General features: G+C 51.5%; 2 protein-coding genes across 2 annotated transcripts; both read left to right on the forward strand.

The window, feature by feature from the left end:
* Window positions 1–231: 231 nt before the first annotated feature.
* LOC116822961 (E3 ubiquitin-protein ligase TRIM39-like) lies at window positions 232–3,599 on the forward strand. The gene is made up of 3 exons (XM_075071721.1): window positions 232–683; window positions 2,335–2,434; window positions 2,861–3,599. The coding sequence occupies exons 1-3, from the start codon at window positions 267–269 to the stop codon at window positions 2,863–2,865; spliced, it is 522 nt and encodes a 173-aa protein (XP_074927822.1). The 5' UTR covers window positions 232–266; the 3' UTR covers window positions 2,866–3,599.
* Window positions 3,600–5,825: 2,226 nt separating this feature from the next.
* On the forward strand, window positions 5,826–6,710 carry LOC142047697 (E3 ubiquitin-protein ligase TRIM21-like; the record flags this gene model as incomplete). The annotated part of the gene is made up of 1 exon (XM_075072065.1): window positions 5,826–6,710. A coding segment is annotated over one exon (588 nt), but the record flags the coding sequence as incomplete, so codon positions are not given.
* Window positions 6,711–11,350: the final 4,640 nt, after the last annotated feature.

The following is an 11,350-nucleotide window of genomic DNA, read 5'->3' on the forward strand; positions in this document are numbered from 1 at the left end:
AGGGGAAGCTGATGTCCATGTGAAGTCCCAATGACCCCCCACCACACACACACCAGCAGAGGGGGCTCATTGCAGGATCAGAGCCTTATTGGGACACTTCTCACCAAAGCCTCCAGGGCTGGAATGTTACCTGTGATCTAGCTCCAGCTCAGCAAACAGCCTGAGTCTGTTCCAGGAAGGGAAACACCCAATTGCTGCTGCAGGTGGGGTATATTTCTGAGCTCAGGAAAGTGACACTAACCCTGTGACACTGTCCAGAGGGAGCCATGGCCACAGACAACCCCATGGAAAGTCTCCAGGGGGAAGCTACATGTCCCATGTGTCTGGAATATTTTAAGGACCCAGTAACTATAGATTGTGGGCACAATTTCTGCCCAGCCTGCATCACCCAGTGCTGGGAGAGACCAGATACAGACGTCTTCTGCCCTCAGTGCAGAGAAACTGTGCAACAGAGAAACCTCAGGCCGAACAGGTGGCTGGCAAATGTTGTAGAAATAGTCAAACAGTTGAGTTTACAGGCAACAAAGGCAACAGGAGAGGAGAGGGTGTGTGGGGAACACCAAGAGACTCTGAAACTGTTCTGTGAAGAGGATCAAACTTCTGTCTGTGTGGTTTGCCATCTGTCCCAGGACCACAGAGCTCACAGGGTGATTCCCATAAAGGAGGCTGCTCAGGAGTACAAGGTAGAGAATTGCTGTCAAGTTTAATGGGTAATAACTTTGGATTTTAATTACAGGCTGATTTCACTGAAAGTTGCCTATCATGGATATGATGCATCATTCAGCTCTGTAAAGCCTTCATTGTATGGGAGATGCTATCACAAAATTAATGATCTGGCAGTGTGGTATCAGAATATCAAGTCTTAAAAGATACCTGATGTGGGAAACTTTTCTCTGAGTTTCTGAATTCTTTTCAAACCCAGCTTCCACTGCTGAAATAAGGGGTCTTTTTACACCACGGCCAGTGTTAACAATCAATGAGGTTTAAATCACGAGCTGCAGGCCAGTCTAGGTGAGTGTTTTACCTTCAGACTGGAGAACTGATCATTTAAATATCAACACTGTTAATTATTTTGTTCCCCTGTGAGAGTAGAGAGGAGAATTACAGCTTGGCACCATTAATTGCTAGTGCTGCCTCCTTCCAGTGCCACAAGTGGGTGATGTTTGGCAGATGCCACCTCTTATTTCCTCCCAGTAAAGGAGGACCAGGCCCAGAGAGCCCAGTGGAGCCTAGGGGTACATTCTAGCCCCATGAGGGGAGTCCAGCCCCAGGAGCCCCTTGGAGCCAATCAGCAACTCCATCCTGTTTTGAACAATGTACCATTTGAACAGATCATGGTGTCTCCTTTTGGTGACTCCCATGAGTGGAGCTTATTTTGTGAGTGGAGCTTCAAAGAATCCAGCCACCTTTGTCCCTCCCACATTCTGATCCTGGCTCATTTAGGAAGCCTCTTTGCTGGATGCAAAGGGTGCTTTTCTGCCTCCTGTATCTCACTAGCCCCTGCTGGCTCCCTCTCACTGCTTCCCTGCAGCAGCAGCACCACAGGGGTGTCACTGAACAGCATCCTAAGAGCTCTCAGTTGCAGCAGCAGCCTGGGCCCTTGGGCAGAGGGGAGGACAGAACTTGAGGGGTCAGAGAAAAGGGAGTGAAATGGGGAAATTTCTGGGGGGGATCTGAGGGGCTGCCAGGGGTGTTGCACCGAGCGGGGCTGACAGGACAGGAGCACATTCCTGTGCTGTGTGAATGAATCTCACACTGTCAAAGGGAAGAGAGCCCTGGGGTATTACAGCTCTGGAGCAGTTATAAATATGGGTGACACATTCCCCCAGATTGTGTTCCCTGTTCCTCACTGACCTCCAGCCACATCACAGCTTCACCCCGTACAGTTAATGGGACTGCGCTGGCTCAGGTGCTCGACTGCATCCTGGGGGAGGCCTCATGGGAGCCTGGACAGACAAGAGCACAGTGGGGTCTTGTTCCTGGCCTGGGTCTGGGTACAGTGCAGCGAGGTGCTGCCCCAACCTCTTCACTCTCACCAGCAGGTGGGATCATTCAGAACCTTCCCAGCTATTTCCCCTCTGGCCTGTGCTCAGTGATGTGAAGCTTTAGCTCAGACACAGGCTCTGAGAAGCCCTGAGTGTCTGCAGGGAGCAGGGACGCTGCCCTGAGACTGACGTCTCTGCTCCCATGAGGCCTTTGGAGCCAGCAGACCCGAGTCTGCTGCTTGCTTCCAGGATATTTACTGCTTGTATATGAAATGCCAATATGTACTGTACTGTCCACCCATCGGACAGGCAGGCTAATGGCTGTTTATCGCACATGATGTCCCTGCAGGAGAAACTCCAGGGAGCCCTGGGCCCTCTGAGGAAGGAGCTGGAAGAGGTCCTGGCTCTGACTTCTAAAGAGCAGAAGAAAACCACAGAGTGGCAGGTGGGTGTCCGGATTTATTCTTCCCTGAGCCCTTCCCCCTGCAGTGTTCCCAGAATGACGGGGCCATAAAGCTCCAGGATGAGGTTATGAACCTGCTCTGGTTGTTTGCTCCGTTGCACAGGCTTGGTGCTGGCCATGGGCAGTGCATGCCTCTGGCATTTGGGGAGGCCGGACGTGAGTGCCGGAACCTCCCCTGTGCCCGGATCATCACCTTGCCCGCTGCTCCACCCCCATTTGGCCTCCTGTCCCCTAGGCCCTGTCCACGCTCCCCTCCTGCTCTGCTTCAGGGGAAGAGCTGGAGTGAGGGCTCCGGGCAGAGCGCAGGCAGCACTCCAAAGGCGCAGGTCTGCAGCCTGCCCCCGAAGGGAGGGGTTCTGTATCCTGTTTGGGGGGGTTCAGCCTCCCCTGGCCCATGATACCTGCCATCCAGGGTGATGGCAGCATCAGGCTGTGTCTCTGGTGGGGATCTCAGCACAGCAGCTCCTGTAGGAGGAGGAGGGGCAGTTCCTGGCCCTTGTACAGTGGTGCAGACCCACCCCTGAGATCTCTGATAGGGGCAAATTCTCAATACTGGGTGCAGCGTTTTCACTGTTACATGGCTCCTGTTTCCCTCTTGCAGATGGGGATGGTGTGTCGGCTGCTACAGCCATCGGTTTTCAGTGGTCTCCATGACAAAGCTCTGCAGCTTCTCTGCAGCCTGGAGGAAACAGATTGTTCCTTCTGGCTCTGCACACACAATCCCTGCAGTGAATCTGCCCAGTGCCTGGGCCAGACACTGGAGCTGGGAGGACGATTTGCCCCCCATGGGTGAGGTTCAGATTCACTGAGCTGGCTGCACTGGGGGCATGCTGGGAACTGAGCTCTTCTGAACATCAAACCCGGTTGCGGGTGTGGAGCTCTGTGGTAAATCTTCCCCTAGGGTGCATCTGTATGGCCCCAACAGCCAGCTGCAGGCTAGTCACTGAGTAATACCTAGGGGTCTGGGTGGGCTTGTACAGCCTGTGCTGCTGCTGCGACCTCATAGCTACAAGTACCCGAGCTAGCCAGATCAAAGCTAGCCTAGGTGTGTCTACACACGGTGCTGTCTCACCTTCATTGCAGTGTGGACACCCCCTGAGTGAGCAAAGCCAGGGGCAGGTCAGTGTCAAGCCAGGCACCTCTCAGCCACTTCACAGCCTCTGTTGCCATCCCATGGCCACTTCATTCCAGTCACCTGCTACTGTTACTGTGATGTTTCCCAAAGAAGTAAATAGCCTTACAAACCTGATACTGATCTAATCCCCTGCTTCATGGACAGCCTAAGCTCCAGCGAGAACCTGAAAATCTATGCGGCTATTTTTAATTCCAAAAAGGAGCCCCGTAAGCCTGAATCTGTCCACCCTATTCCAAGACTCGCTTCTGCAGGCTGTGTAGAAGGGCCCAAAGTGTCTCCAGAGTCAGTGTGAAAGTTCCCAGCGTGTCTGTCCCAGGGCTGGTTAATGAGAGCGAGGGGAGTGGCTGGCACAGTTGTTAGATGGAAACACCTGAGTTCCTGGGGCTCTGAGATGGTCTCTGTGACCATTATCCACTCTGGGAGATGCCCAGGTGCAGCCACAGAGGATCTGTGCTGCTAGCATCGTCCGTGGGACAAATGGCTCTGGGCAGGGTTCAGGCTCGAGCCAAGTCTCCATTTTCAGCCTGATTTGTGGGGGTGAGATCAGGGGCCCAGGGGGTATTTGTCTGCAAAGGGCAAATTAAACAGCAGCTCTGGAGTGTTTCAAAGCTGATGTTCTGAGCCTGACTTGCCTATAACTGCGTTTCTGGGGAAGCTGACAGTCTCTCATTGCAAGTCACTGGGATTGGGGCTCCTGCATTACTCAGACAGGTTTGCAGTGGAGCTGGGTGAAATGTTTTGGACAAATAGTTTATTTGCTGCAAAATTATATTTTGGCTCAAGGGATACTATTTGTGAATCCATGTCGAGTTTGCTGACTAGTTTCAATTAAGAGAAAAAGGTGCCTCAGCTTCCCTTGTAGCCTTTAGCCCAGTGACTGGGCCCTCAGCTGGGAGCCCCTTCCCTCGTCCCCTTGTGCCCACCCCTCCTCTAGCCCCACTCTGACCCTCTGGCACCTGCCTCTCCCTAATCCCCTCTCCTAACACCTCCATCTAGCCACCTGCCCTGCCTGTCACCCCTCTCTGCCCCCGGTGCTTGTCCCTCCCCTTCTCTGCCCTCCCTGTGCCTGCCCTTCTGCTCAATCCCCTCAATCCCCTGGCACCTGCCCTTTCCCTTCCCCCTGCACCCTTCTGCTGCCTGCCCCTTCCTTCCCTCCTCCTGCCCCCCAACACTTGACCATCCCCTTGTCCCCTTCCTTCCTGGTGCCCATCCCCTCACCACCCTCTGCCCCACTGACCCTGCTCTCCTCTTGCCCCTCTGCCACCATCATCCATGCCACCTTCTCCTTATTTCTGATCCCTGCCCATCCCCCTCTGGCTCCGTGACACCTGCACCCCTCACCATCCCTCCAGTGCCCTGGTGCCAGCTCCTCCTCTGCCCCAAGTCCCAGCTCTACCCTTGCCCCATCTGCCTCCCTGGTGCCTGCTGTTTCCTTTGCCCCCTCTGCCTTCCTGGTGCAAGTCCCTTCCCTCACTCCCCTTTGGGACCCCTGGTCTCAGCCCTTCCCCTCACCTCAGCACTGCTGCTCCCCTCCGCTCCCCCTCTCATAACCCCTGGGCCCCACCCTCCCTTCATCCTCCCTCTGCCCCCCTGGTGCCCACATCTCCCTGCACACGCCTCTGCCCCCCTAGGGCCTGCCCTTCTCCACATCCCTCTCTCTGACCCCCTTCTGCTCACCTGCTCCCTCACCCCCCATTCTTCCCCTTTGGCAATAATGCCTGTTCATTCGCTTCCCCCATGGTTCCTTCTCCCCACTCCTCATCATCTCACTCCCGGCAGCTCACCCTGCCCTAGATTTCCCCTGCCCCATTGGAGCTCCCCCATTCTCTCCCACCCCTCTGCCCCCTGGTGCCTGCCCCATCTCTTGCTTTCCTGTGCCCCCTGGGGTCCATCCCCTTCTGCCATGGTGCCCACCCCTCCCCCAACCCCTTGCAGCCCCCTAGAACCTGCCCTTCCCTTCACACCCCTGTCCTCCTGGTGCCCCTCCTTTCCCTTATCACCCCATAGCCCTTGTGCCTGCCCCACTCCTGTGTCCCTCCCTCCCTCCACCCTCTGCTCCTGTTACCTCCCCCTCCCCTTTCCTCTTCCAGCATCAGCCTGTCCCCTCCCCCGCTCCTCCTGCCCTTTCCCCTCATTGTCTCCTCACAGGCAGAGGGGTCCTGACTCCCCTCAGGCAACAACCCCCCTCAGTGATTAACGGGGACACAGGTTAATTTCCCTTTGATCCCAGTGACCTGCCCCTGCACCTGCCCCCGGCCCTGACTCTGTGACTCTCTCCCCAGTGGACGTGACTCTGGATCCAGACACGGCAAATCCCTGTCTCGTCCTGTCTGAGGATCGGAACCGTGTGAGACAGGGAGACACACGTCAGGAACTGCCTGACAACCCTGAGAGATTTGATAGATATTCCATTGTCCTGGGCGCTGAGGGGTTCGCGGGCGGGAGGTGTTACTGGGAGGTGGAGGTGGGACACAAGGCTGGGTGGGACCTGGGGGTTTGTAGGGGATCTCTGAGCAGGAAGGGGGAGTTCACATACAACCCTGGGAATGGATGTTCGGTCATGTGGCTGAGAGAGGGGGGATACAAGGCTCTCACCTTCCCCCAGACCCCCCTCCTTGTGAGCGTCAGGCCCAGCCAGGTGGGGATTTTCCTGGACTATGAGGCAGACAAGGTCTCGTTTTACAATGTGACTGACAAGTCCCATCTCTTCACTTTCACCGACACCTTCTCCGGGACGCTCCGCCCTTATTTCTATCCTGGGGCTACAAATGCAGCTCCCCTGATCATCTGCCCGGTCCCAGCTCAGGCCAGAGGGAATCTCTGTCCCTGACAGTGACCCCGCGGCACAGACTGGCCCCTCTCAGCCCTGCTGCTCCCACCTCCCCCCAGTGGTGGGGGCCAGTTACGGCAGCAACTGGACTTTTTGTGCTGACCGGACGCTGCCAGTTTCCCTTTTCAACTGGAGGTTCCAGTCGAAAACCAGACACCTGGGAACCCTCAGCCCCCACCTTCCCCATCCCCTGCCCCAGGGGTAGCAGATGGTGGTGGATGTGGTCATTCACTCCTGTCAGAATTTTCTACCCCTGTGAAATCTCAGTGTAAAATATGAAAGAAAAAAGATTATTTAGAAAATATTTGTTAGTCTTTAAGGTGCCAAAGAAAAGAAAGTTGCTGCAGGAAATGCATCACAGTTCCTCTGGGTTCTGTCCACCACCTTCTGGAATGTTCTGTAAAAATGGTGACTGATTGGTTTAATTCCTTGAAATTAATGATTGAACCTAATTTCTTGAAGAGCTAGCTGAGCAGAGTACATGGGGAGTCACATCATGTGGCATTGCTAGGACTCTTTTTTGTTTTTAAATGTGATGTGTTATGAACATTTTCAATGTAATAATTCTGTTCTGAAGATTTATTCACAATATGCCATTCATGGCAGTGTGCCCTAAACTTACCTTGATTATTTGAAAATAAATACGCTAAAATTATCTTGTGATGGCTTCATTTGTGTTTTTGTCCCATCTGCTGGTGTCCAGGTGGCATGGGATGCTGAAGCTATGTGTTTTTACTAGTTTTTAACACAGGGAAATTGTAATCTAAAAATAGATAATTTCCCCCTAAAATCTCCTTCAGAAATCTCTGCATTCCTTTCCCTATTTCACACTGAATTATGTATAATTACTGTAGTTTCTTATCCAGTCTTATTGTGATATTACATGGGAAAATATATTGGCAAATAGAGTAACAGACAACATGTTTTTCACTATCTAACAAAATGTAAAATTGTGTTGTCACTCACAACTGACAGCATGAAGTGTCATGAAGAGATTGCAGGTAATGTTCTTTTTAAAATTTATATATATGAATGGGCTCCCCGATCAGTTCCTGCAACTTTATTACTTTTTTGGTGCATCACAACATAGCAGCAGTTACGAGAAGTCCCCTTCCTGCTCCCTGAATCAGACTTTTATACTGCTGCTTTCTTCTCAGCACTGAGCTAGTGACCGCATCAGGCTCCCTACAGGTGCAAGTGATCCCCTCTGCCCTTCCAAACCCAAACTACTCAGTCCCTCCTACTCTCACTGCACCTGGTGCCCTGGGTGTTCTCAGTGACCAGGGTGCTGGCTTCCAAAGGGTTCAGTTGTAGCTACTAAGAGCGTCTGTCACATGGCCCTGATTGTATAATTGACCATATAGTGGAAATAATACCAAATGTAAACTGTTACCTCGTTATTAAGTTCAGAACCTAGATCTGCCAGTATCTGCTCTGCACAGCCATGTTGATTTTTATTTCACATGTCATTTTCTCCACCTCATGTGCTGTCATAGTTCAAAGTGGAAATTCTTCTACCTATTTTGAAAAATCATCTATAGCTGTCAGTACATACTGGTATCACTTCTGTGGTACTGGCTACAGCCCGATTAAATCTGCTCCCCGCAGTTCCCAGGGTTTAACAACCTATGTGCAAGAACACAGGCTAGAGTTATCATTTGGATCACATCGACAGGCAAGTCTGAGATGACGAGCAGTGGCTGCAGAACTTCTAGATGAAAAAAGCCACTTTCATGGGACTGTGTGAGGAGCTTACCCCCACCCTGTGGCGCAGGACACGAGATTGAGAGCTGCCCTGATGGTGGAGAAGCAGGTTGCTATTGCAGTCTGGAAGAATGCATGACAATTTCATCCCACCACTTGGTGCTTGTTTCCCAAGCCCAAAAGTGGCGTCCCATAGTGCTAAGCATGTCCGTGAATGCCACAAGCAATCTCATGTTGTATGCATTACTTGAATCGATATCTTCAGAGTCCTCACTGTCAGTTTGGATCTTAAGGAGTAACTTGACTGCCAAACATGAAGTGCTGGCGAGACTCGTCAGCATATTCTTCGGCAGTTCGGGCTCCATTCCTGCAGATCGAAAGGGAAGACAGAGCGTGCAGTACAAAAAACATTTAAAGATGGCGCCAAATATGGATGGAAGTACAGGGATTGCTGGGATGCGAACTGATGCATCATGGGGCATTGGGACAGGACCCAGAATGCCCTGCACCGCCCGCCCCCTTCCCACAAGCCACAGCACCAGAATGGGAAGAGGTGCTCTGTCGGATAGTGGTCCATAATGCAGCGCTCCCAATGCTGCTGCAACTGCTGCAAATGTGGCCACACCAGTACCCTTCTAGATGTCAGTGTGGACAGACTGTGGCGCTTTCTCTACTGCCATCTCCAAAGGCTGGTTTAACTCAAAGCACTCTACATTTGCAAGTGTAGCCATACCCTTAGGAACACCTATACTCACCCCATCTCCTTTTCACAGGGATTTGGCATCTCTACTTAGCAAATGAGGTTCAGTTGGGGGTGACTCACCTCCGTCAGGGCAGGCTAAGCACAGTTCTGCTGCCGTTTGCTAATGAAATAGGGCTAGTGCCATTCCATTACCCTGCATTCAATACTGGAGTGTTGTGTAACCCCGCACCATCTAAAAGTGATCATTTTGGCAGAGCAGTTCCCTCTGCTGTGCACCTAGGCATAGTGGGCATATATAAAACATGGTCTGTCCCTAAAGTCTTTCCCCCAGCCCATCGCAAGATGTCAGGGAGAGCTCATTCCAACCCTGCATATGAATTTTCTAGTGTAGATCAGGCCTCAGCAGTGTGATCTTGGTCCATGTTCCCAGCATGTCTGTTCTTAGCTCCCAGGGATTCTCCAGCTGCTGGCTCACTTGCGGGCAGAGAGCGGGGCTCAGATCTCTGTAGAGGGACAAGACTCCTCACATCCCAGCTCACATGAGGGGACTGGAGAGATCTGAGACACCCCAGGAAGGGTTGGCCCCACCAGGTCTTGACTTGAGGTGTAGCAGGGAGAGGGGATTGGATTGATAACACCTAGAAAGGCAGGGCCCCCCACATCTCGGTAAATATATGAGAGGCAGAGATAAGGCCTCCTGGACAACAGGGGGTTTGGGCCCCCCAGATGCTAACACATGCATAAGAAGCACTAGGAGGGACTCAGACAACCCCAGAGGGACGGGGCCCCTGTGTGTCCTGGCATAAGTACAGGGGTCAGGGAAAGGGGGCTCAGATTCCTCCAGAAGTGCAACCCCTGCCCCCCCCCATGTTTATTAATAGAGATAAGTAGATTGTACCGTACGACTGGGGGGTTGTACTGTACGACTGGAGAATTGCTAACGTAGTTCCTACTTTTAATAAAGGGAAAGAAAGTGATCCGGGTAACTATAGGCCTGTTAGCTTGACGTCTGTAGTATATAAGGTCTTGGAAAAAATTTTAAAGGAGAAAGTAGTTAAGGACATTGAGGTCAATGGTAATTGGGACGAATTGCAACATGGATTTACTAAAGGTAGATCGTGCCAAACCAACCTGATCTCCTTCTTTGAGAAGGTGACAGATTACTTAGACAAAGGAAATGCGGTAGATCTAATTTACCTCGATTTCAGTAAGGCGTTTGACACGGTTCCGCATGGGGAACTGTTAGTGAAATTGGAAAAGATGGGGATGAATATGAAAGTTGTAAGGTGGATAAGGAACTGGTTAAAGGGGAGACTCCAGCGGGTCGTACTGAAGGGTGAACTGTCAGGCTGGAAGGAGGTTACTAGCGGAGTCCCTCAAGGATCGGTTTTGGGACCGATCTTATTTAACCTATTTATTACTGACCTTGGCACAAAGAGCGGGAATGTGTTAATAAAGTTTGCGGATGACACGAAGCTGGGGGGTATTGCTAACACGGAGAAGGACCGGGATACTATTCAGGAAGATCTGGACCACCTTGTACACTGGAGTAATAGTAATAGGATGAAATATAATAGTGAAAAGTGCAAGGTCATGCACTTAGGGATTAATAATAAGAATTTTAGATATACGTTGGGGACGCATCAGTTGGAAGCGACGGAGGAGGAGAAGGACCTTGGGGTATTGGTTGATAGCAGGATGACTATGAGCCGCCAATGTGATATGGCTGTTAAAAAAGCAAATGCGGTTTTAGGATGCATCAGGCGAGGTATTTCCAGCAAGGAGAAGGAGGTGTTAGTGCCGTTATATACGGCGCTGGTGAGACCCCACCTGGAATATTGTGTGCAGTTCTGGTGTCCCATGTTTAAGAAGGATGAATTCAAACTGGAACAGGTTCAGAGACGGGCTACTAGGATGATCCGAGGAATGGAAAATCTGCCTTATGAAAGGAGACTCAAAGAGCTTGGCTTGTTTAGCCTGGCCAAAAGAAGGCTCCGGGGGGATATGCTTGCTCTATATAAATATATCAGGGGGATTAACGTTAGGGAGGGAGAGGAATTATTTAAGTTTAGTACTAATGTAGGCACAAGGACGAATGGGTACAAACTGGATATTAGGAAGTTTAGACTTGAAATTAGACGAAGGTTTCTAACCATTAGGGGAGTGAAGTTCTGGAACAGCCTTCCGAGGGAAGTAGTGGGGGCAAAAGACTTATCTGGCTTTAAGACTAAGCTTGATAAGTATATGGAGGGGATGTTATGATGGGATAGTTTAATTTGGGCAATTGATCTTGGATTATCGGCAGATAAGTCTGCTCAATGGTCTGTGAGGGGATGTTGGATGGGATGGGAACTGAGTTACTGCAGAGAATTCTTTCTTGGGTGCTGGCTGGTGAGTCTTGCCCACATGCTCAGGGTTTAGCTGATCGCCATATTTGGGGTCGGGAAGGAATTTTCCTCCAGGGCGGATTGGCAGGGGCCCTGGAGGTTTTTCGCCTTCCTCTGCAGCGTGGGGCATGGGTCACTTGCTG

The sequence above is a fragment of the Chelonoidis abingdonii genome, chromosome 13 (assembly GCF_003597395.2).
Source record: "Chelonoidis abingdonii isolate Lonesome George chromosome 13, CheloAbing_2.0, whole genome shotgun sequence".
Classification (NCBI taxonomy): domain Eukaryota; kingdom Metazoa; phylum Chordata; order Testudines; family Testudinidae; genus Chelonoidis; species Chelonoidis abingdonii.

Excerpts from the sequence above, each read along its gene's own strand:
- LOC116822961 (XM_075071721.1), top strand. The coding sequence starts at position 267 with ATGGCCACAGACAACCCCATGGAAAGTCTCCAGGGGGAAGCTACATGT. Across the intron at positions 684-2,334 it reads AGGCTGCTCAGGAGTACAAG|GAGAAACTCCAGGGAGCCCT; the intron begins GTAGAGAATTGC and ends ATGTCCCTGCAG.